The sequence below is a fragment of the Gymnoscopelus microlampas genome (assembly GCF_963454915.1).
Source record: "Gymnoscopelus microlampas genome assembly, chromosome: 14".
Classification (NCBI taxonomy): Eukaryota; Metazoa; Chordata; class Actinopteri; order Myctophiformes; family Myctophidae; genus Gymnoscopelus; species Gymnoscopelus microlampas.
Window position 1 is genome coordinate 50,409,161 of NC_139951.1, and position 25,126 is coordinate 50,434,286.

Here is a 25,126-nt window from a genome sequence, read left to right on the forward strand (position 1 = left end):
TTCAGTCCCTGTGTGCTGCTCTCAACTCCTCCTGGGCTCGGTGACTCTGGAGTCTAGTTACCTTCTCCTTCCTTACTTTGGGAACTTGCTGGATGCATGTCTCAGCTGCTCGTTGGTTTGCTTCGGCAGCGGGCTGGTATGGCCTCCTCCTGCAGTGCTTGGAATCTGTTCTTGATTTCCACTGCGTAGCGTTCCTGTAGCTGAGGGTCCATTGCCAGTGGACTCCATTCATACTTCACCTTCCTCCTCCCCGTAAGCTGAAGGACCCTGCGTGTTAGGATTTAGTCGATCTGGTGTGTTGTGTTGTTGTGTTGTGTGGTGACATCCATGTCTACAGGCACAGCTTTTCTTTTGGAACATTGTGTTGGTGGCCAGCAGTGGGTGTTCCTCCATAATCTCTAGCAGGCGTTATCCATTGTCACTAGTTTGTTCGTTGTGAGTGCAAGACATATGTTGAAGTCACCCGGGATGGTCAGGAAGTCATGTGGCTGGACACTTTCAATGCTTGAGCTTGTCGTAGAACTGTGATTTGTCATCAAGTACACTTCTGAATAGGAATAAAAAACATCACAAAAAACATATTTCTTTTGTTCCATTGTCTGGAACTTCATCTGCTGTTGTCTGTCGTCATGGCTGCCAGTTCCCACCTGATGTTGTGAGGAAGCCCCGCCTGCTTCAGACCGTGCTGAATGACCGCTATCTTGGACAACGTCTTCAGACTAGGACTTAAGTCTAAGATGTACAGGTCGTCGGCGGACGTGGTCCCTTTGTATCCTCCGAAGAGGACGATGCGATCTCCCACCATGCAGCAGCACATGCTGGGCCTCCAGCACGGCCCTTTCCCCTTGGGCTCCACCGTCTTCCAGAAGGTCTTCAGGTCGAACTTCCACGTGTCGTGGAACTCCTGGTTAGAGTTGCGGCCGCCGAATATGTACATCTCTCCGTTGTAGGTGAAGACCGAATGGCCCTCGCGTCCTTCCGGGAGGCGCTGTGCGGAGGGCGTGGTCAGCCAGCTGTTGGTCTCTGTGTCGAACACTCTGATGACGTTGTTGTAGCCCCACTGGACCCCGCCGCCCCCGAACTCAAACATCTTGGTCCCGATGATGGTGGCAGAGTGACTCTTGGAGACGGGCGGCAGAGTGCCCCTGGTGTTGATCAGAGACCAGACCATGGTGTCGGTGTCCAGCTTGTAGATGTCGGTGAACCCGGTCAGCCGGTTGCATCCCCCGTAGACGTACATGACCTTCCCCAGGACGCAGGCGGAGTGCTGGTACCTCGCCTCGGGGACGCTCCCGGACACCTTGGGCCGGAACCACCGGTGGGCGTCGACGTCGAAGGCGTACAGCACGTTGTAGTACTCCTTGGTGTAGTAGTTGTAGCCTCCCCAGATGTAGGTGATGCCCTCTATCAGCACGGCCGTGTGGCCCCAGCGCCGGGACGGGACCTCGCGGGGGCGCTCTCCTCTCCCGGTGGCCACGGGGGGCAGCTTCATCCAGCGCAGGGACACCGTGTTGAAGACGTGCACGTTCACGCCGTCCGTGGGCGTCACAAACTGCCCGGTGTTGTACATGTAGGCCATGCCCATCACCGTGTGGCCGCCGAAGGTGTACACCTTGTTCCCCACGGCCACGGTGGCGTGTTCGGCTCTGTCCGGCCCTCCTTTCAGGTGCACTGTCCAGCGCAGCATGTCTATGTCAGTCTCTCACTCTCTCAACCTCTTTACCAAGAAGTTATTCTCTCCAGCTTCTCTCATCAAAACTGTCTCTCCATCTGGACGCGTGCGGCGCCTTATATAGGCGGCGACCGGAGTTCTGGTGTGACGTCACCGTAGACTGTAGAAAAGACAGACGGAGCCGTGACGTCACCCGTTTCTTTCTACGGACCCGTTTTGAAGCCCCTCTGGTTCAGCAGTTTAGGTCTTCAGACTAGGACTTGAGTCTAAGATACAGGTCATCAGTGGATGACCCTGGAGGAAGCTTCACCCGGAGTAAAGACACTGGGTTGAAGACCCTCCTTCCAAATAAGTGGTCAGATGGGGGCGTGGCCGCAAATGATGTGGAGATTTTTTAGTGAAAAGGATCTTTTCCATTTCATGATTTCAGAATTCAGAAAAGTTCATCCAGCCACCTAAATGAACACGTGTATATAATGAACACATGTACATATGGAAAGTCAGTCTAGTTCTCTACATCTTATCTTACTATCTTACTATCTTACTATCTAACTATCTTATTGTCTCCGCCAGGAGACTATGTTTTCACTTTCCGTCCCCGTCCCCCTCGGCCAAGCTAACATTGGTCAAGCCTCACGTGACACGTGACAATACGTTGAAAGAGTGTGCTCTGATTGGCTAGTGAGACGCATGACGTATAGCGGTCTATAAATAGATGTGTCACTTCGGAGCGCTGCGGTGCGCTTTCCAAAGTGACATCAGTGCCATCAGCCAAGCTAACATTTAGTGGTTACATGTCGCCTTTCCGACAGACGGATAGGACACTTACACAGACAGGACGGATAGGACACTTATACTGACAGGACGGATAGGACACTTACACAGACAGGACGGATAGGACACTTACACAGACAGGACGGATAGGACACTTATACAGACAGGACGGATAGGACACTTATACAGACAGGACGGATAGGACACTTACACAGACAGGACGGATAGGACACTTACACAGACAGGACGGATAGGACACTTATACAGACAGGACGGATAGGACACTTATACAGACAGGACGGATAGGACACTTATACAGACAGTGTGTCATGTTACTATGACACAGTAACATGTTCTATTTTTTGTAAGAATTAGAACATAAGAATTAGAACATTCCCAACATTCCCAACACAAGTCTGCTGGCGGAGACTTGTGCTCCGAGGAGCGCATTTTCTAGTCTTATCTTATCTTACTACTATATAATTGACAAAAGCTCCGAAAGTTTGTGCGGGATACGCAAGCACAGGATCACTCCATTTGCCACAGACTTTTGATCAGAGCTATGGCTGTGTTATAGGCATCTTACCCCACCTCCATCTGTGATCAGACTCTCGGCTTGATTGATTCTCTGATTTGCTTATCAGACCCTCAGCCTGATCTGGCAGGTTGCCATAGCAACCAGTTACAGGAAGTTTGACCTCTTTATCACAATTACGGCAAACTCAAAGAGTGGCGCTGTACTAGCAGACATACCTGACCCACAGAAGGAGCCACTCTGCGTCACTCTGCGTCAATCCATGCTACATGGACCCTGTGGGACAGCCAACCCTAACAGCCCCTGCATGGTCAATAACAGCTTCCCTAAAGACTTCTGTGACAACACTCGACTGCCTCATGATGGCCATGGTTACCCACAGTACAGGCGGCCTAATGACCGAGGTAGGGAGGTTGGGTGGTTGGGACTAGAGGTTAGGGCCGCAAAGCAAAGCGGGGAGAGAGGAGCGGAGCGGAGCCGAGAGGAGATGCCAGAGGGGCCGGACTTCGCATGAGGTGTGTGCAGAGTGACTAGGCCAATGCTGTCTGGACCAACCTCGGATCGGGCCTAGATGTGAGGGCCACGAAGCGGCCCTCACATCTAGGCTATAGAGTGTTTGTTTTTTTCAACAAGAGGACCGATATGTCTGAGTCATATTGTCGGGGGCTTTGTCAGAGTACCCATCGTACCCGTCGTGTCCGTGTCCGTGTCCCTTTTGTGCCCAATGTCAAGGAGATTTGAAATATGTAATGATGTTCATTGAAGAGAACTCTCTTGTGTATTCTGCTCTATGTATCTCTCTCCCCTCCAACTGCAACAGCTGAGGAATGCTTTGTGAGTCTCACTTTGATACGGAAAACACCTGAAGCTTCCTGCTGCCATGTGGCTGTTGTCAAATAACAGTAGGGTGTTAAAATGATTTGCATTGTTGGGTGTATCACTATAAGCACCCATTGGGGTCAGATCGATATCTTCCCTATAGCTGCTGCTGTTTGAGCTGACCTCATTTTAAGATGTCTTTGGCCATTAAAAAATAGCAGATATGCAAGCTTGCTATGAGCTTGTAGATTTGCTATTTTTGAAAGATCGTGAAAATGTGTGCAAATCTTTGAACATATATATTTTTTTTACTCAAATCTTTGCTGGTCCCTGGAACAACATATTTTGAACAGCATACATGAGCGTATGAGGTTTGTTTATGGCTATATCTGAGTCATAGTGACATGCCTATACATGAGCGTATGAGATTTGTGTATGGTTATATCTGAGTCAGAGCGACGTGACCTCCCTTTAGCCAATTAGAATAGAGTAGACAATATGAACCTTTTATACTGTGTGTGTGTGTGTGTGTGTGTGTGTGTGTGTGTGTGTGTGTGTGTGTGTGTGTGTGTGTGTGTGTGTGTGTGTGCGTATACATCATCTATATGTTAATGTGTGTGTTTGTTAGACGTGTGTTAAAGGATCAGTTTATCTGCTTGTCGTCATGGCAACACATGCAGCTGTGTGTCGACATTGACAGCCACACACACACACACACACACACACACACACACACACACACGGACAGACGGACAGACAGAGCATATGCAGTGTCTTCTATGTTGCCCAATAGCAGATTAGTGTTTGTTTTTCGTGTGTGTGTGTGTGTGTGTGTGTGTGTGTGTGTGTGTGTGTGTGTGTGTGTGTGTGTGTGTGTGTGTGTGTGTGTGTGTGTGTGTGTGTGTGTGTGTGTGTGTGTGCGTGCGTGTGCGTGTGTGTAGTTTCACCTATAGAAATGCCAGCAGAGCAATAATAACAATCCCCCATGACACACATTGTGTTACTGCTGTCAACGTAACCTTTACCAAACACACACACACACACACACACACACACACACACACACACACACACACACGCACACACTGTCTTTACCACTGTGGTGTATTTGAGGCAGTAAACTGCGTGTTACCAGGCCCGCTGGTTGTAATGAAGTAGATGAGAAGAAGAGACATCAGAATCATTCATTTATTCCATAATAAACAAACAGCATCATAGCCCCCCCCCCCCCAGCCTCACGGCGTGGTCAGTACTAACTATCTTCACATTTCAGTCATCTCTTTATACTGTAGGTAGCTCACATTACAATACAGGCGGGTACATTAGGTGTGTGTGTGGGGGTCCGTGAGAGCCCCCACACCTAGAAGAACATCAATGTCTCTATCTGTCTGCATCCTGCTCAAGGTGTGACCAGCAGGGGGGCCTTTCTCAGAACAGTCTCATTAACATGTGTAGGCCTATCCGTAAAACACATATGTACTCGTTGAGGCAATTCGTAGATCTGCACATTTTTTTGTAAATCGTGAAACCTTTTGCTAATCCCCAGAAGCAAAGATTGGAGTGACAAATGTCCATGAGTTCCAAATGAGACATACAGTATGTTCAAAGATTTTTCAATTTTTTTTCCAAAATAGCAGATCTGCAAGCTCATAGCGCTATTGCTATTTTTGAATAGCCAAAGAAATGTAAAATGACAGAGATGTGTTCCCGGGTGGAATGGGTTTGTTAGATCATGCTTCTTCTACGTAACATTATGCCAGAGTAAATGAGGCGGGTTACGGAGTAGTACAAGTTCAACAGTAAAAGTGAACAAAACATATTAAACTATTAAACAAGACAAGACTTGGCTGCAGAAAGTCCCTCAGAAAGGTTGTTGTACACTTATTGTCAGTCAGACTGTCTGTCTGTCTGTCTGTCTGTCTGTATGATGTATATATTGTGACGGCCCCCTGGGACTTTTGCTATAGGTGTGTGTGTGTGTGTGTGTGTGTGTGTGTGTGTGTGTGTGTGTGTGTGTGTGTGTGTGTGTGTGTGTGTGTGTGTGTGTGCGCGCGTGTGTGCGTCTGTGTGTGTGTGTGTGTGTGTGTGTGTGTGTGTGTGTGTGTGTGTGTGTGTGTGTGTGTGTGTGTGTGTGTGTGTGTGTGTGTGTGTGTGTGTGTGTGTGTGTGCCTTTAACCAGCAGCGGTAAAGTAACATTTACATTTACTCAAGTACTGTACTTAAGTACAATTTTGAGGTACTTTTACTTTACTGAAGTATTTCCAATTGTCAATACTTTTACCTCTACTCCACTACATCTCAGAGGCAAATATTGTACTTTTACTCCACTACAATTATTTAAAAACTTTAGTTACTTTGTAGATATAAGTGATTACATTATCAAACATACATTAACCACTTTATCCCTATTTTATACATAGGCTATTTCAAAATAGCAGATCTACAAGCTCACAACGCGTCGCAATGCGATGTTTTTACTTACAACATTTGAGTACTTTTTCCAGCACTGCTAACCAGATTCCATTGCAGTGCTGGTTTGGAGGGTGGAGTCTGAGATGACCAGTGGAAGGGGAGACACCTGGCCATGGTCTCCTCAGACACTATAAAAGACCTGCTCTCTGATGAGATGACCAGTGGAAGGGGAGACACCTGGCCATGGTCTCCTCAGACACTATAAAAGACCTGCTCTCTGATGAGATGACCAGTGGAAGGGGAGACACCTGGCCATGGTCTCCTCAGACACTATAAAAGACCTGCTCTCTGATGAGATGACCAGTGGAAGGGGAGACACCTGGCCATGGTCTCCTCAGACACTATAAAAGACCTGCTCTCTCCATGCTCTGTTTCTTCAGTCCTCCCCAGTGTTGATTTCGTCGACTAAAACTATGACGAAAAATGTTCGGCGACTTCCATTTTTCACTGACGAAAACTAAATAAAAACTAAGCTACGATGACTAAAACTATCGTCAATTTAGTTGACAAATAAAAACTAGACTAAAATGTTAGTGCGGGACTAGAGGACAAGAGATCCAGTAGAACTAATAGACAAGTCATTTCATGTCTGCTTGCGCTCGGGTGTTGCGCTCTGAAATATTGTTTAAAACAATATTTTCAGCATGCAACCAAGTGTAAAATCAGCCATTATGACGCCATCAAGGCACCGCCAACATACCTTTTAGTCGACATAAATCAGCTGTAGATTTAGTCGACTATAATCTTATGATATGTTGCAGACTAAAACTAGACTAACAGTAAAACATTTCAGATGACTGAAATATGATTAAAACTAAATTGAATTTGATTCAATAGAATATGACTAAAACTGAATCAAAATTTGCTGTCAAAATCAACACTGGTCCTCAACACAAAATCAACACTAGTCCTCATGCGAGGCCACACACCACACACACGCCTGTGCCTCAGTTAAAGTTAGCAGCATGTTCCCCTGCCTGGTATCATTTGGAAACTCAATCCATTGCTTTATTAAATGATGACATTATTTATGCATTACCACCGTGTTTTTTCCCCTTTTTTTGGTTATGGCCTCGGAGCCAGACCATAACAAACTAGTCTATTCTGAATACAACAGCTTTTCATATGTCATAAAAGACTCCTGTTAATCTCTCTCTCTCTCTCTCTCTCTCTCTCTCTCTCTCTCTCTCTCTCTCTCTCTCTCTCTCTCTCTCTCTCTCTCTCTCTCTCTCTCTCTAGGCAGTGGAGACCAACTTGGCTTCTAAGGACAGCCACTGGGTGTTTGTGAATGAGGTATGACACACACACACACACACACACACACACACACACACACACACACTCACACTCACACTCACACTCACACTCACACTCACGCACACGCACACACACGCCACATAACGGCCCTCATATCTAATACATCTCATAAGAGTCGGATTATCCATAATAGTCTGTTGCATGTGTCTTTCATCACCTCTGTCACCTCGTGTGTGTGTGTGTGTGTGTGTGTGTGTGTGTGTGTGTGCGTAATAAAAAAGCATAGTTTCATCTTTGAAGAACAAACTACAAACACATTGACATGCACATGAGTGTCTCTGGTAGTAGCCTGGGACCAGATGAATCTGGTAGTAGCCTGGGACCAGATGAATCTGGTAGTATAGCCTGGGACCAGATGAATCTGGTAGTAGCCTGGGACCAGATGAATCTGGTAGTAGACTGGGACCAGATGAATCTGGTAGTAGCCTGGGACCAGATGAATCTGGTAGTAGACTGGGACCAGATGAATCTGGTAGTAGCCTGGGACCAGATGAATCTGGTAGTAGCCTGGGACCAGATGAATCTGGTAGTAGCCTGGGACCAGATGAATCTGGTAGTAGCCTGGGACCAGATGAATCTGGTAGTAGCCTGGGACCAGATGAATCTGGTAGTAGCCTGGGACCAGATGAATCTGGTAGTAGCCTGGGACCAGATGAATCTGGTAGTAGCCTGGGACCAGATGAATCTGGTAGTAGCCTGGGACCAGATGAATCTGGTAGTATAGCCTGGGACCAGATGAATCTGGTAGTATAGCCTGGGACCAGATGAATCTGGTAGTAGCCTGGGACCAGATGAATCTGGTAGTATAGCCTGGGACCAGATGAATCTGGTAGTAGCCTGGGACCAGATGAATCTGGTAGTATAGCCTGGGACCAGATGAATCTGGTAGTAGCCTGGGACCAGATGAATCTGGTAGTATAGCCTGGGACCAGATGAATCTGGTAGTATAGCCTGGGACCAGATGAATCTGGTAGTAGCCTGGGACCAGATGAATCTGGTAGTATAGCCTGGGACCAGATGAATCTGGTAGTATAGCCTGGGACCAGATGAATCTGGTAGTATAGCCTGGGACCAGATGAATCTGGTAGTAGCCTGGGACCAGATGAATCTGGTAGTATAGCCTGGGACCAGATGAATCTGGTAGTATAGCCTGGGACCAGATGAATCTGGTAGTATAGCCTGGGACCAGATGAATCTGGTAGTATAGCCTGGGACCAGATGAATCTGGTAGTATAGCCTGGGACCAGATGAATCTGGTAGTAGCCTGGGACCAGATGAATCTGGTAGTAGCCTGGGACCAGATGAATCTGGTAGTATAGCCTGGGACCAGATGAATCTGGTAGTAGCCTGGGACCAGATGAATCTGGTAGTATAGCCTGGGACCAGATGAATCTGGTAGTAGCCTGGGACCAGATGAATCTGGTAGTATAGCCTGGGACCAGATGAATCTGGTAGTATAGCCTGGGACCAGATGAATCTGGTAGTATAGCCTGGGACCAGATGAATCTGGTAGTAGCCTGGGACCAGATGAATCTGGTAGTAGCCTGGGACCAGATGAATCTGGTAGTAGCCTGGGACCAGATGAATCTGGTAGTAGCCTGGGACCAGATGAATCTGGTAGTATAGCCTGGGACCAGATGAATCTGGTAGTAGCCTGGGACCAGATGAATCTGGTAGTATAGACTGGGACCAGATGAATCTGGTAGTATAGCCTGGGACCAGATGAATCTGGTAGTATAGCCTGGGACCAGATGAATCTGCGAGTGCAAAAATAAATGTCACTCTGCGATTTGGGTCTGGCACCGCTCCATAGAGAATCCATTTCCTGCTCCAGAAGACGTGGGTGACCAATCACGGCCCAGGATTCAAATATGGGAGACTGTAATTGGTAGTTGGTTGTAGGTCTAGCCAATTGCGTCGAGGGCCATTGTTTTGATCCCGCCCCTTGGGGGGAAAAAAAACGTCCTCATGGAGGCACCAGACTCATATCCACACAGTGATAAAGGCACAGGACACAGGCTTCGCGAGGCTACGCTGGTAGGGCATTGTCCAGTCTCAGTCTCACAGAAAGGCCCTTTCGCCAACCCCACCTAGGGTATGGGCACTGATGACGCGGAGGAGAGAACACGCCCCCATCGCCCACAGCGTCCCCTGTGGGAATCGAACCCAGGACCTTCTAGCTGTGAGACTGCAGCGTTACCGAATGTATTTGGCCGCCGACTCCCATCTCAAAATATTTTGTTCGCTTAAAAAAATATATACAAAAACATTTTCCATTTTCATTGTTTGATTTTTAAAATACCATTTTTAAAGTGTTTAAGTCCTTTTTTAGGACATGAGACATGAGCTGGGCCATCTCAGGCTATTTTATTTGTTGTATTTTTTCACACTTTTAATCAGCATGCATGTGCATTTCGTCAACCTGTTACCAACATTTAAATTACTTTTTGGAAATGTTGTAAAAACATATTGAGAACAAATATCATACTATGAGCGTGTATATCTGCTATGTTTGAATAGACAAAGACATCTGAAAATCCCGGTCTTAAAGCCAATAGGAAGTGCTTTTCAGCTGCAGTTGTCATTAATGACCTAGAGCAGTGGTTCTTAACCTGTGGGTCGGGACCCCCTGGGGGGTCCCCACATGTTTTTGTGGGGGTCCTCAGATGACAGTGAAGTGACAATTTAAGGCCTAATATCTTAAACAAAAGAAATACAAAAAGGAAAAAAAAGAAAAAAGACATGACTCAGTCATGTATACCAGCTTGCTTTCTGTTTTCTCTGATTTGTCTCGCAGAATCTGGCAACGCTGCTAGTGGCTCCAGAGTATGGGAAAGTATCTCCATTGGCCTAAAGGACAGCCAATGATTGAAAACATGTCGCGAATATGTGGAGGATGACTAGTAGGTCAGTCTCTTCTTAGACCAGCGGGCTTTGCAAGCTGCTAAAAAGACCATTACTGCATCAAAAGTAATCAACAAACTGTACTATAAAAAAACTGGTCAAACATTGGACAAATTGTCAAATAATATAAGAAAGAGACAAGTTAAAGCTCTGTGAGCTTGTAGATATGCTGTTTTCACAATATGTATCTGCTGTAATGCCTATACCAGTGAATGGCCAAACACCCATTCACTGGAATGGACTGGAATGGTGACACCTTACCCTCTCCTCTCCTCTCCTCTCCTCTCCTCTCCTCTCCTCTCCTCTCCTCTCCTCTCCTCTCCCCTCCCCTCCCCTCCCCTCCCCTCCCCTCCCCTCCTCTCCTCTCCTCTCCTCTCCTCTCCCCTCCTCTCCTCTCCTCTCCTCTCCTCTCCTCTCCTCTCCTCTCCTCTCCTCTCCTCTCCTCTCCTCTCCCCTCCACTCCCCTCCTCTCTCCTCTCCTCTCCCCTCCTCTCTCCTCTCCCCTCCTCTCCTCTCCTCTCCTCTCCTCTCCTCTCCTCTCCTCTCGTCTCCAGGAGATCAGCGACTCAGAGATCCTGGAGCTTACCCACAGTGCACTGGGGCGCATGACTGTGATTCGTCAGATCTTCCCGCTGTGGCGAGAGGGCGGGGCTCGCTGTTCCAGACACAACCATCGTTTCTCCTCCCTCCTCTGCGACCCCCAGGAGGGATACCTACAGAACCTAGAGGTAAAGAGATACCTACAGAACCTAGAGGTAAAGAGATACCTACACAATGTAGAGGTAAAGAGATATCTACAGAACCTAGAGGTAAAGAGATACCTACACAATGTAGAGGTAAAGAGATATCTACACAATGTAGAGGTAAAGAGATATCTACAGAACCTAGAGGTAAAGAGATACCTACACAATGTAGAGGTAAAGAGATATCTACACAATGTAGAGGTAAAGAGATATCTACAGAACCTAGAGGTAAAGAGATACCTACACAATGTAGAGGTAAAGAGATACCTACACAATGTAGAGGTAAAGAGATACCTACACAACCTAGAGGTAAATAGATATCTACAGAGATACCTACAGAACCTAGAGGTAAAGAGATATCTACACAATGTAGAGGTAAAGAGATACCTACAGAACCTAGAGGTAAAGAGATATCTACACAATGTAGAGGTACAGAGATACATACAGAGATACCTACAGAACCTAGAGGTGAACAGATATATACAGATATATCTACAGAGATACCTACATAGATACATACATAACCTAGAGCAGGGGTCTTCAACGTTTTCAGGCCAAGGACCCCCTAGGTGAGAGAGAGATGAAGCAGATACCCCCCACTACATATTCTATAAAATTGTGTTTTAGATAAATTAAACCTTTTTTGTTTACTTGGTCTGCCCTTGTTTCCCTCTAGACCTAAACCTCTTTGCCAAAAATAGCAGATCTACAAGCTCTCAACGCCTCGCAGCGCGAGGCGTTGAGAGCTTGTAGATCTGCTATTTTTGGCTAAAGTTCTCCTCAGAAAAAGGCATGCTATAGGGTTCAAGTGGTTAAGGTAAAACAAATGTATCCTATCACACAAAGATTTGGCGGACCCCCTGTATTAACTCTGAGGACCCCCCAGGGGTCCCGGACCCCCTGTTGAAGACCCCTGACCTAGAGGTAAAGAGATACCTACACAACCTCTCATTGACATTTTCATTGACTCGCAGGATAGACGTCCATGTTTCTGATGTTTCTGAAACAAATCTAACCTAGAACAAAAACAAGAATGTCATGTTAAAAGCTGCCTTCCACACCAGTTTGAATTGAAGACATACAGCCTCAATGCCCTGGGCTATGTTGGGATATCCTTGTAGCATCCTTTTGTATAAATCTGTACCTTTTTTTTGCGGATGGAGGGAGCGATGGATAGATGAGTGTTTTTGTGTAGAAGTTTAGTGAACATCAAAAGAACGAGAAAGATTGAACATAGTCATTTTGCATCTATCTCTCTCCCCCTCCCCCCCCCCCTCTATCTCTCCCTCTCCCCCCCCCCCCCCCCCCCCCCCCCTCTGTCTCTCCAGGTGTCTAACCTCTACCTGTACGACAGCGTTCTGATGTTGGCCAACGCCTTCTACAGGAAGCTGGAGGACAGGAAGTGGCACAGCATGGCGAGTCTCAACTGCATCAGGAAGTCCACCAAGCCCTGGAACGGAGGCTGGTCCATGCTGGACGCCATCCAGAAGGTAAGGGGCGACTCTCATTGGGCAGTACTTTTTCTACCAAATAAATCCTAGGTTCACAATCAGAGGTGGAAAGTAACCAAGTACATTTACTTAAGTACTGTACTTAAGTACAATTTTGAGTATTTCCAATTTCCAATACTTCTACTCCACTTCATCTCAGAGGCAAATATTGTACTTTTACTCCACTGCAATTTTTAAGGACTTTGCAATCAAAGTCCTTAAAAAACGGTACTGAAATCTTCAATGCAAACCCAAGTCGGGAACTCAAAATGGTGTTCAAGGCCAAAAGCTCACAGGGGGTAAAGAAATGTCACTTTAACCCTGATGTCCCTGATGTGGTTATTGTGGCACCAGGGGATCAGACGGAGCGTAGGGACATTGTACTGTACAGAACAACAGCTGATACACCTAACCACAAACAGACTACACACATCCATGAACTCCACCCTATGTATGACCCAGCTGCCTATCCCTTGATATTGCCACATGGAGATGCTGGCTTCAGCATTGATAATCCCATGATGAAGATTAATGCAAACTCAACCACTGACCAAATTACTCTTCAAGAGTTCTTCAGATTCCATATACACCAGAGAACCAACTCCTTCAACACTGTACTGAAATCAGGAAAACTTACACAAGAATACTTCTGTGATCAGTACAGCAAGATAGAAAGTGGCCGAATAAACTACTACAGAAGTAGGGAATTGCAGGACAAGTACAGGGCCTACCAGTATTCAGGTCTGATTTATGTCCTGGCTACTCAGCAAAACCAGCCAGAAGATACTGAAGCAACCAGGATTGGTAAGCAGATCTTTCTTCCAGCTTCACACACTGGTAGCCCCAGATACCTCTACAAACACTATCTTGATGCCCTTGCCATAGCAACCAGACACAGAAAGTTTGACCTCTTTATCACGATTACGGCAAACTCAAAGAGTGACGGTGTACTGATGAACATATTTTCAGGACAGCAGCCGGGTGACAGACCAGACATTGTCAATAAGGTTATCAAAAGGAGTCTGGATGAGCTTCTGCACGACATCAACCTCAGTGTCTTTGGGTAGGTAAAGGCTAGAGTACACACCGTTGAGGGACAGATGAGAGGACTCAAACATGCTCACATCCTACTGCTCCTACAAGAGATCTTGACTGTGGATGACATTGATCAAATAATTCGAGCAGACATACCTGACCCACAGAAGGAACCGGAGCTGCATAAGCTGGTGCGTCAATCCATGCTACATGGACCCTGTGGGACAGCCAACCCTAACAGCCCCTGCATGGTCAACAATAGCTGTTCCAAAAGCTTCCCTAAAGACTTCTGTGACAACACTCGACTGCCTCATGATGGCCATGGCTACCCACAGTACAAGTGGCCCAATAACGGTCCCACCGCTGAGAAGAATGGCTTTCTATTTGACAGCAGGTGGGTCGTGCCTTTCAACCCCTGGATCCGTCTCAAGTACAAGTGCCACATCAATGTTGAATTTGTCGGCTCCTTCCATACCATCAAGTATCTCTACAAGTATGTCCACAAGGGAGTTGATGTCGGCACTATCAACATTGAAGATAGGGATGAGATCTCCAAATTCATCAATGCCAGAACAATTGATGCTCATGATGTACGCTGGGGAACAATGGAGTACAAAATCCAGAACAGATTCCCTGCTGTCACCAATCTGTTTGGGAAGCGGCCCAAACATAAAATAAACATAAAATAAACATAAAATAAACATAAAATAAATCTACATATTTAAAAAAAAAAAAAAATGTATTGCTCCATTCACTTCCTGGTTAAAGTATTTGTGAAATATTCTGTATCTCGGCTCCTATGTTTTACTATGTAATTTTGGCGAAACATGCTATTTTCAACGGCGTATAAAAGCGAACGGAAGGTCGCGATGACATTTTATTTTATTTTTTCATGGGAGCACAGTGAAACCCTCCTTGATTATCATCCATCAGGGGATCAATCATACTGGAGATACATATTCTGTGACCTCTTAAAATAAAAAGGTTGGAAAAATCTAAAAACATCCTGGCAGAAGCTAAAAAAAAAACGGATGCATAGTACCTGGCAGTGAATGTGTTAATACATTTTCCCCCCTTGGCATTGAGCTTGAGGCCGATCTTCCTGAACTCCATTTCTGCTGCCAGTATTAGTAGTTCTTTTCCTTTCTCTGCTGTTTCCGAGACTAGGGCAATGTCATCTGCATAGTGCGGCCCGCAAAGTCACTGGGGTTCACGTTAGTCCCGCACTGTGCGGGACCAACGTGAACCCCGTGACTTCTCCCCATGCCATTGATTGCGAGACTCAGGGCTATTGGTCCATCGCCATAATGAACAGGAAGGGGGGGGCCAGAGTGTCACCCTGTAGGACCCCTACATGTCTCTGTGAGAGGGGCCCCAAATGGACCCCTATATGTCTTTGTGAGAGGGGCCCCAAATGGACCCCTATATGTCTCTGTGAGAGGGGGCCCCAAATGGACCCCTACATGTCTCTGTGAGAGGGGGCCCCAAATGGACCCCTACATGTCTCTGTGAGAGGGGCCCAAAATGGACCTTTGGGGTCCAACAGACAAAGTATTGAGAAACAGTGCTCTGAGGTACTCTATGTTCTGCTGACTCATGGAAGGAGCTGTCTGATGTCCACCGGAGAAATTACTCCACAACTTTTTAAAAGTGAGACACAAAATGTCACCAATACTAAAAAGTCACACCTGCTCACCTACCATGTCTCCTCTCCTCTCCTCTCCTCTCCTCTCCTCTCCTCTCCTCTCCTCTTGAGAGGACTGCTGCCAACAATCGGGGGGGGGAGGGGGATGATAGTGAATGATGGAGAGAACAGCAGCAGAGAGGAGGTCATGTGAACGGAGGACAAGATGTTCACTTTCTACCCTTCACTTCTCTCCTCCTCCTCATCCCTCACTCCTACAGGTGTGCGTGTGTGTGTGTGTGAGTGTGTGTGTGTGTGTGTGTGTGTGTGTGTGTGTGTGTGTGTGTGTGTGTGTGTGTGTGTGTGTGTGTGTGTGTGTGTGTGTGTGTGTGTGTGTGTGTGTGTGTGTGTGTGTCACACACACTCCTGAGCTGCGGCTGTCCAATTTCATGCTCCTTTAGCATGCTATGAACCAGACACAGAGATGTGTGCGCGTGCGCGTGCGCGTGCGCGCGTGCGTGCGTGCGTGCGTGCCTGCGTGCGTGTGTGTGTGCGTGTGTGTGTGTGTGCGTGTGTGTGTGTGTGTGTGTGTGTGTGTGTGTGTGTGTGTGTGTGTGTGTGTGTGTGTGTGTGCTATAACCTGTCTTCCCTTTAGCGACAACTACTATAGATTGATGAGCCTCGCTCTCTCCCTCTGTAAACACACACACACACACACGCACGTTCATTTCTATACTTGTGAGGACATCAACATTGTGGGAACAGCGTTGGGAGCGTCTGAAGGAGGTGTTGTGTGACCAGGGTCGTCTTCCTGGAAATGGTTGCTACCCCCTTCTGTGTGTACAGTAACTGAGTACATTTACTCAAGTACTGTACTTGAGGAAAATGTTTAGGTGTGGAATGGAACCCAGGACCTTCTAACTGTGAGGCGACAGCTCTACCGACTGCGCCACCGCAAATGTAAGGCCTACAATTCCAAGTGCTTGTCAGGGTGGGGGGGTCCCCACCCTTTTTGACTGGAGGACAGTCATCTCGCTGGTGTCCATTGTTCAGGAAAGGAGAAAAACTTTTTTTTTTTTCTTTTTTTTTTTATACAAAATTAGTTTATTGCCCCATTAGACTCTTCACATACCAGAGTATGTCTGACAGAAATTTCCCAAAAAAAATTCAGAGCTTAAATCGAAATGTAAATATGAAATAAATGCATAAACATGTAGTAAAATATAAGGTTAGAGCTAGCATTTGCTAGCATTGCTAACCAAATCCACAGTTTCCATCCAAACATCGCGAAATCGCGGCTGTTTCTACCCGATCATTTTGAAAGGTATCACTAGTCTGTTGGCTTGTGTCTAATGTAAATGTCAAATAAAGATGTATAAACAATATATTTTGTTAAAACTGTTGTGAAAAAGTATCTTTGTTAAGTCCTCCTGCACACTGGAACCAGCCGGTTCCAGCAGGGGGCAGTGGCAAACGCTTGGTCTAAGAGAGCATACATAACAAAGAGAGCCTAACCCTAACCCTCTAAACAAAAGGATATGTAAATCCTGCTATGCATGATGGGATTGATAGCCCTGTAGTACTATCTCTGAATGAGATCCATTCAACAGGTCTTTTCTTTACTGAAGAGTTTTAAGTTGACTTCAGTTCTATAAGCTGTAGTTTCAAAACTATTCACTCAATATTATTAACTAATACATCATTATGTTGCTATGATTCCCTGCTTTCATATGACATGAAAAAATGAAAATGAAAACATGCTAGATGACTGTCTCCCAGTCAAATTTGGTCACATATGGTTATTTTGGGGGGTTCCCAGTTCAAATATGTGTGTCACCAAGTCTAGAGGTGTGTCACCAGGTCTGGAGGTGTGTCTCTAGGTCTGGAGGTGTGTCACCAGGCCTGGAGGTGTGTCTCCAGGTCTGGAGGTGTGTCTCCAGGTCTGAAGGTGTGTCTCTAGGTCTGGAGGTGTGTCACCAGGCCTGGAGGTGTGTCTCCAGGTCTGGAGGTGTGTCTCTAGGTCTGGAGGTGTGTCTCCAGGTCTGGAGGTGTGTCTCCAGGTCTGAAGGTGTGTCTCTAGGTCTGGAGGTGTGTCTCTAGGTCTGGAGGTGTGTCTCTAGGTCTGGAGGTGTGTCTCCAGGTCTGGAGGTGTGTCTCCAGGTCTGGAGGTGTGTCTCTAGGTCTGGAGGTGTGTCTCCAGGTCTGGAGGTGTGTCTCCAGGTCTGAAGGTGTGTCTCTAGGTCTGGAGGTGTGTCACCAGGTCTGGAGGTGTGTCACCAGGTCTGGAGGTGTGTCACCAGGTCTGGAGGTGTGTCTCTAGGTCTGGAGGTGTGTCACCAGGTCTGAAGGTGTGTCTCCTGGTCTGGAGGTGTGTCTCCAGGTCTGGAGGTGTGTCACCAGGTCTGGAGGTGTGTCACCAGGTCTGGAGGTGTGTCACCAGGTCTGGAGGTGTGTCTCTAGGTCTGGAGGTGTGTCACCAGGTCTGGAGGTGTGTCACCAGGTCTGGAGGTGTGTCACCAGGTCTGAAGGTGTGTCTCCTGGTCTGGAGGTGTGTCTCCAGGTCTGGAGGTGTGTCACCAGGTCTGGAGGTGTGTCACCAGGTCTGGAGGTGTGTCTCCAGGTCTGGAGGTGTGTCACCAGGTCTGGAGGTGTGTCTCCAGGTCTGGAGGTGTGTCACCAGGTCTGGAGGTGTGTCACCAGGTCTGGAGGTGTGTCACCAGGTCTGGAGGTGTGTCTCCAGGTCTGGAGGTGTGTCTCCAGGTCTGGAGGTGTGTCTCTAGGTCTGGAGGTGTGTCACCAGGTCTGGAGGTGTGTCACCAGGTCTGGAGGTGTGTCACCAGGTCTGGAGGTGTGTCTCCAGGTCTGGAGGTGTGTCTCTAGGTCTGGAGGTGTGTCTCCAGGTCTGGAGGTGTGTCACCAGGCCTGGAGGTGTGTCTCTAGGTCTGGAGGTGTGTCACCAGGTCTGGAGGTGTGTCTCCAGGCCTGGAGGTGTGTCTCTAGGTCTGGAGGTGTGTCTCCAGGTCTGGAGGTGTGTCTCCAGGTCTGGAGGTGTGTCACCAGGCCTGGAGGTGTGTCTCTAGGTCTGGAGGTGTGTCACCAGGCCTGGAGGTGTGTCTCCAGGTCTGGAGGTGTGTCTCTAGGTCTGGAGGTGTGTCTCCAGGTCTGGAGGTGTGTCTCCAGGTCTGGAGGTGTGTCACCAGGTCTGGAGGTGTGTCTCCAGGTCTGGAGGTGTGTCTCCAGGTCTGGAGGTGTGTCACCAGGTCTGGAGGTGTGTCACCAGGTCTGGAGGTGTGTCACCAGGTCTGGAGGTGTGTCTCCAGGTCTGGAGGTGTGTCTCCAGGTCTGGAGGTGTGTCTCCAGGTCTGGAGGTGTGTCACCAGGTCTGGAGGTGTGTCTCCAGGTCTGGAGGTGTGTCTCCTGGTCTGGAGGTGTGTCTCCAGGTCTGGAGGTGTGTCTCCAGGTCTGGAGGTGTGTCACCAGGTCTGGAGGTGTGTCACCAGGTCTGGAGGTGTGTCTCTAGGTCTGGAGGTGTGTCACCAGGTCTGGAGGTGTGTCACCAAGTCTGGAGGTGTGTCTCTAGGTCTGGAGGTGTGTCTCCAGTGGTGGGAGGAGGAAGGCCGTTTCCTCTCCTTCGCTATACTCCACAGCTCAGCTGCTGTGAAGACTTAAATAAGAAGTTGATGTACATTCTGTGCGTGTGTTTAACAGGTCTCTCTCTCTCTCTCTCTCATAGGGTAATGTAACAGGTCTCTCTCTCTCTCATAGGGTAATGTAACAGGTCTCTCTCTCTCTCATAGGGTAATGTAACAGGTCTCTCTCTCTCTCATAGGGTAATGTAACAGGTCTCTCTCTCTCTCATAGGGTAATGTAACAGGTCTCTCTCTCTCTCTCTCATAGGGTAATGTAACAGGTCTCTCTCTCTCTCTCATAGTGTAATGTAACAGGTCTCTCTCTCTCTCTCTCTCTCTTTTACCAAACAGTTCTGCGAGCATGGAACAAAGTTCTGAAAGCTCGGAGGGATGGAACACAGACTTATGATCAAGCAGGGCAGGAACCACTGTTTTACAACCCACTTATCCAGAGCAGGATGTTAAATTCTGCATCTGTGGAGAGAATGCTAACAAGAGCAGGAATTGTGAAGCTAACTGATCTGAGATCAGAAAGAGGTTGGAAAACAGCAGAAAACCTCAGTGAGCAGACTGGCTTGAAGTCTGTTCGGTTCCTGCAGCGTCTGTTGAGAGAGGTGGTATGTTCACTGCCTGGGGCAACCAGAGAGACTTTGGGAAGAGAGCCTGATGGCGAACAGGATGGAAGGGTCTTGGACTTCCCAGTTCTAGAGGTCTCTGCCGCAGTGGAGGAAGGGGAGGAAGAAGAGGGTCAAATCCTCTCCTTTAAAACGCCACAACTGGGAGACGTACGTGGACTGTCGAGTAAGACCTTATACGCAGTGAGTGTCAAGGTCATCAACAAAGACACACTGAGGGGAGTACAAGAGTCAAGGTGGTCGGGAGTACTTGCACCAGGCTCTTCTCCAAGGGGCAGCTGGAGGTCCCTGTACAAAACTCCAGTGGAGAAACGCACTGCAGATCTCCAGTGGAGGATAGTGCATGGGGCCGTGGCTACAAACAGACATGTGGCTCACATCAACTCTGGGGCTAGTAAAAGTTGTCCTTTCTGCCAGGAGGAGGAGACACTTGAACATCTATGGTTAAGGTGCCCAAGGCTTGGTAGTCTGATTGCGCTGCTACAGGGATGGTTTAATAGGTTTAATGAAGAGCTAAGTGATGAAATGTTTATTTTTGGGCCACGGTACAAAGCGTCACAAAAGAGACGGTTGGGACTGCTTAATTTTCTGGCCGGGCAGGTAAAAATGAGTATCTGGCTTTCGAGAAGGAACAAGATCCAGGGAGCGGGTTCAGTTGAAGCTGAACCCATGGCAAAAGGACTGGTAGCAGCTCGTATCAGAATAGAGTTTGCCTATTATAAAATGATTTCTTGTCTGGAGGACTTTGTTGAGATGTGGGGGCAAGGGGACGTCTTGTGTAGCATTGAGCAGGAATCACTGGTTTTGTTTATTTAAGAGAAAAAAAAAAAAAAAGAAGAAAAAAAAAAGTAAATTACACAAATGTAATTTTTAAATGAAATTGAGGGTGTCAAAAGAACGTGTACTTTTTAGAGTGTCCTCTCTTGAAGGAGTAGGAATGTTCTGATGTATGTTTTTGAGTGTAAAAGAAGGTTAATAAAGGCTTGGTTAAAGGTCTCTCTCTCTCTCTCTCTCTCTCTCTCTCTCTCTCTCTCTCTCTCATAGGGTAATGTAACAGGTCTCTCTCTCATAGGGTAATGTAACAGGTCTCTCTCTCTCTCTCTCTCATAGGGTAATGTAACAGGTCTCTCTCTCATAGGGTAATGTAACAGGTCTCTCTCTCATAGGGTAATGTAACAGGTCTCTCTCTCATAGGGTAATGTAACAGGTCTCTCTCTCTCTCTCTCTCTCATAGGGTAATGTAACAGGTCTCTCTCTCATAGGGTAATGTAACAGGTCTCTCTCTCTCTCTCTCTCATAGGGTAATGTAACAGGTCTCTCTCTCATAGGGTAATGTAACAGGTCTCTCTCTCTCTCTCTCATAGGGTAATGTAACAGGTCTCTCTCTCTCTCATAGGGTAATGTAACAGGTCTCTCTCTCTCTCTCATAGGGTAATGTAACAGGTCTCTCTCTCTCTCTCTCTCTCTCTCTCTCTCTCTCTCTCTCTCATAGGGTAATGTAACAGGTCTCTCTCTCTCTCTCATAGGGTAATGTAACCTCTCTCTCTCTCTCATAGGGTAATGTAACAGGTCTCTCTCTCTCTCATAGGGTAATGTAACAGGTCTCTCTCTCTCTCTCTCTCTCTCTCTCATAGGGTAATGTAACAGGTCTCTCTCTCTCTCTCTCTCTCATAGGGTAATGTAACAGGTCTCTCTCTCTCTCTCATAGGGTAACGTAACAGGTCTCTCTCTCTCTCTCTCTCTCTCTCTCATAGGGTAATGTAACAGGTCTCTCTCTCTCTCTCTCTCTCTCATAGGGTAATGTAACAGGTCTCTCTCTCTCTCATAGGGTAATGTAACAGGTCTCTCTCTCTCTCTCTCTCACAGGGTAATGTAACAGGTCTCTCTCTCTCATAGGGTAATGTAACAGGTCTCTCTCTCTCATAGGGTAATGTAACAGGTCTCTCTCTCTCTCTCATAGGGTAATGTAACAGGTCTCTCTCTCTCTCTCTCTCTCTCTCTCTCTCTCTCTCTCATAGGGTAATGTAACAGGTCTCTCTCTCTCTCATAGGGTAATGTAACAGGTCTCTCTCTCTCTCTCTCTCTCATAGGGTAATGTAACAGGTCTCTCTCTCTCTCTCTCTCTCATAGGGTAATGTAACAGGTCTCTCTCTCTCTCTCTCTCTCATAGGGTAATGTAACAGGTCTCTCTCTCATAGGGTAATGTAACAGGTCTCTCTCTCTCTCTCTCTCTCATAGGGTAATGTAACAGGTCACTCTCTCTCTCTCATAGGGTAATGTAACAGGTCTCTCTCTCTCTCTCTCTCTCTCTCTCTCTCTCTCTCTCTCATAGGGTAATGTAACAGGTCTCTCTCTCTCTCTCTCATAGGGTAATGTAACCTCTCTCTCTCTCTCATAGGGTAATGTAACAGGTCTCTCTCTCTCTCTCTCTCTCTCTCTCTCTCATAGGGTAATGTAACAGGTCTCTCTCTCTCTCATAGGGTAATGTAACAGGTCTCTCTCTCTCTCTCTCTCTCTCATAGGGTAATGTAACAGGTCTCTCTCTCTCTCTCTCTCTCATAGGGTAATGTAACAGGTCTCTCTCTCTCTCATAGGGTAATGTAACAGGTCTCTCTCTCTCTCTCTCTCATAGGGTAATGTAACAGGTCTCTCTCTCTCTCATAGGGTAATGTAACAGGTCTCTCTCTCTCTCATAGGGTAATGTAACAGGTCTCTCTCTCTCTCTCTCATAGGGTAATGTAACAGGTCTCTCTCTCTCTCTCATAGGGTAATGTAACAGGTCTCTCTCTCTCTCTCACAGGGTAATGTAACAGGTCTCTCTCTCCTCTCATAGGGTAATGTAACAGGTCTCTCTCTCTCTCTCATAGGGTAACGTAACAGGTCTCTCTCTCTCTCTCTCTCTCTCATAGGGTAACGTAACAGGTCTCTCTCTCTCTCTCTCTCTCTCATAGGGTAATGTAACAGGTCTCTCTCTCTCTCATAGGGTAATGTAACAGGTCTCTCTCTCTCTCATAGGGTAATGTAACAGGTCTCTCTCTCTCTCTCATAGGGTAATGTAACAGGTCTCTCTCTCTCTCTCTCACAGGGTAATGTAACAGGTCTCTCTCTCTCTCATAGGGTAATGTAACAGGTCTCTCTCTCTCTCATAGGGTAATGTAACAGGTCTCTCTCTCTCTCATAGGGTAATGTAACAGGTCTCTCTCTCTCTCATAGGGTAATGTAACAGGTCTCTCTCTCTCTCTCATAGGGTAATGTAACAGGTCTCTCTCTCTCTCTCATAGGGTAATGTAACAGGTCTCTCTCTCTCTCATAGGGTAATGTAACAGGTCTCTCTCTCTCTCATAGGGTAATGTAACAGGTCTCTCTCTCTCTCTCATAGGGTAATGTAACAGGTCTAACAGGGCTGATGGACTTCAAAGACAACGGGTCAAACTCTCACGTCCAGTTTGAGATCCTGGGCTCCAGTTTCAGCGAAACGTTTGGGAAAGACGTGAAGCGGGTGAGCAGGGCACCGAATGAATATATATATATATATATATAAATGTACATACAATTATAATAAACATTGAATAAATACATACATATAATTATTAATGTAATAGACATGGTAAAAGTAAATACATGTACACCCTATAAATGCATAAATACATATATATGAATAAAAAAAACAGAAGTCTCGCTAGACGAGATTGAAATCTCGAGATTTCAATCTCGTCTAGCGAGTCACTATGAACGTCAGATCTCACAAAAAAAAATAAGCTATTAACACATTGTGTGCCAGAGGTTAAGGATAAGGATAAGGATAATTCCTTTTAACAGGTCGTTCATGAAAGTCCTTGCGGTCTTGTTTCCAATGAGAACCTGTGAGCAATTAGGGGTTAAGAGTCTTGCTCAGGGACAAATTTCATTTCATCGACACATATGCTGGCCTGGCCTGGAATCGAACCTGGGGCAACCAGGGTCTCTGGCTCCCAAGGCGGGCTCACTAACCACTCAGCTATGGCCGCCCCGTACTCCGTAGGTTTATTAAAATAGGGTACGTTCAGTGCCTGCATATCTTCCATCCACTTACGTTGATATGTTTCGTGCTGTAGAAGCCCCGACGCGGAAGTGCATGTAAACAAAGCGTGCGTGCGAGACGGCGGAGGGTCCCGACTAACGCCTGGAACAATAATATTTCTAACGCGATCCTCCATTGCAGAGTGATCGCCGATCGGAAACGTCTCACTTCCACCACGTTAAAAAGAAATGGGAGATATATTAAGCTTTTAGTCAAGGAGATAACATTGGAGAGGCCGACCGGAAGGATTTTTGACATGGATCCACATCCGGCCTCTCCTTCTCAGATACTCCTTGGATGATCCCAAAGTTTCGTCAGAGCGCCCCACGTGGGCCACACGTATAAAAAAAGAATTGGGCTAAAACGGTCCGGACCGTTTATGGCACTCCCCGCATGGATTCTCAAAAACGGTCCGGACCGTTTTTTGGCACACATTGTGTTAAAATACGTGATCTAACGCAAGGCCTATCCGCGCACGTTTAAGCTGTGGCGGATCCGGGATGGAGTTATGACATTTTTCTACTGTACCATTCATCCTAAGATATCATAACGTCTTAGAAAAGGGTCTAAACTACTATTGGGTCTAAACTAAACTGCTATTAGACCCAATGTTAAACTACTATTAGACCCAATGTTAAACTACTATTAGACCCAATGTTAAACTACTATTAGACCCAATGTTAAACTACTATGAGACCCAATGTTAAACTACTATTAGACCCAATGTTAAACTACTATGAGACCCAATGTTAAACTACTATTAGACCCAATGTTAAACTACAATTAGACCCAATGTTAAACTACTATTAGACCCAATGTTAAACTACTATGAGACCCAATGTTAAACTACTATTAGACCCAATGTTAAACCACTATTAGACCCAATGTTACACTACTATTAGACCCAATGTTAAACTACTATTAGACCCAATGTTAAACTACTATTAGACCCAATGTTAAACTACTATTAGACCCAATGTTAAACTGCTATTAGACCCAATGTTAAACCACTATTAGACCCAATGTTAAACTACTATTAGACCCAATGTTAAACCACTATTAGACCCAATGTTAAACTGCTATTAGACCCAATGTTAAACCACTATTAGACCCAATGTTAAACTACTATTAGACCCAATGTTAAACTACTATTAGACCCAATGTTAAACTACTATTAGACCCAATGTTAAACTACTATTAGACCCAATGTTAAACTACTATTAGACCCAATGTTAAACTACTATTAGACCCAATGTTAAACTACTATTAGACCCAATGTTAAACTACTATTAGACCCAATGTTAAACCACTATTAGACCCAATGTTAAACTACTATTAGACCCAATGTTACACTACTATTAGACCCAATGTTACACTACTATTAGACCCAATGTTAAACTACTATTAGACCCAATGT

At 46.4% G+C, this 25,126-nt stretch overlaps 1 protein-coding gene across 1 annotated transcript in view; it reads left to right on the plus strand.

Annotated features, from left to right (window-relative positions):
- LOC311060292 (glutamate receptor ionotropic, delta-1-like) overlaps nucleotides 1-25,126 on the plus strand; it is a gene marked incomplete at its 3' end in the record, with an annotated part of 247,067 nt that overhangs the window by 187,008 nt on the left and 34,933 nt on the right. The window contains exons 5-8 of the mRNA XM_084078427.1: nucleotides 7,512-7,565; nucleotides 11,048-11,221; nucleotides 12,565-12,726; nucleotides 23,029-23,148. Of these exons, the coding sequence (XP_083934553.1) occupies nucleotides 7,512-7,565; nucleotides 11,048-11,221; nucleotides 12,565-12,726; nucleotides 23,029-23,148 (510 nt within the window). The remainder of the gene's footprint in view (nucleotides 1-7,511; nucleotides 7,566-11,047; nucleotides 11,222-12,564; nucleotides 12,727-23,028; nucleotides 23,149-25,126) is intronic.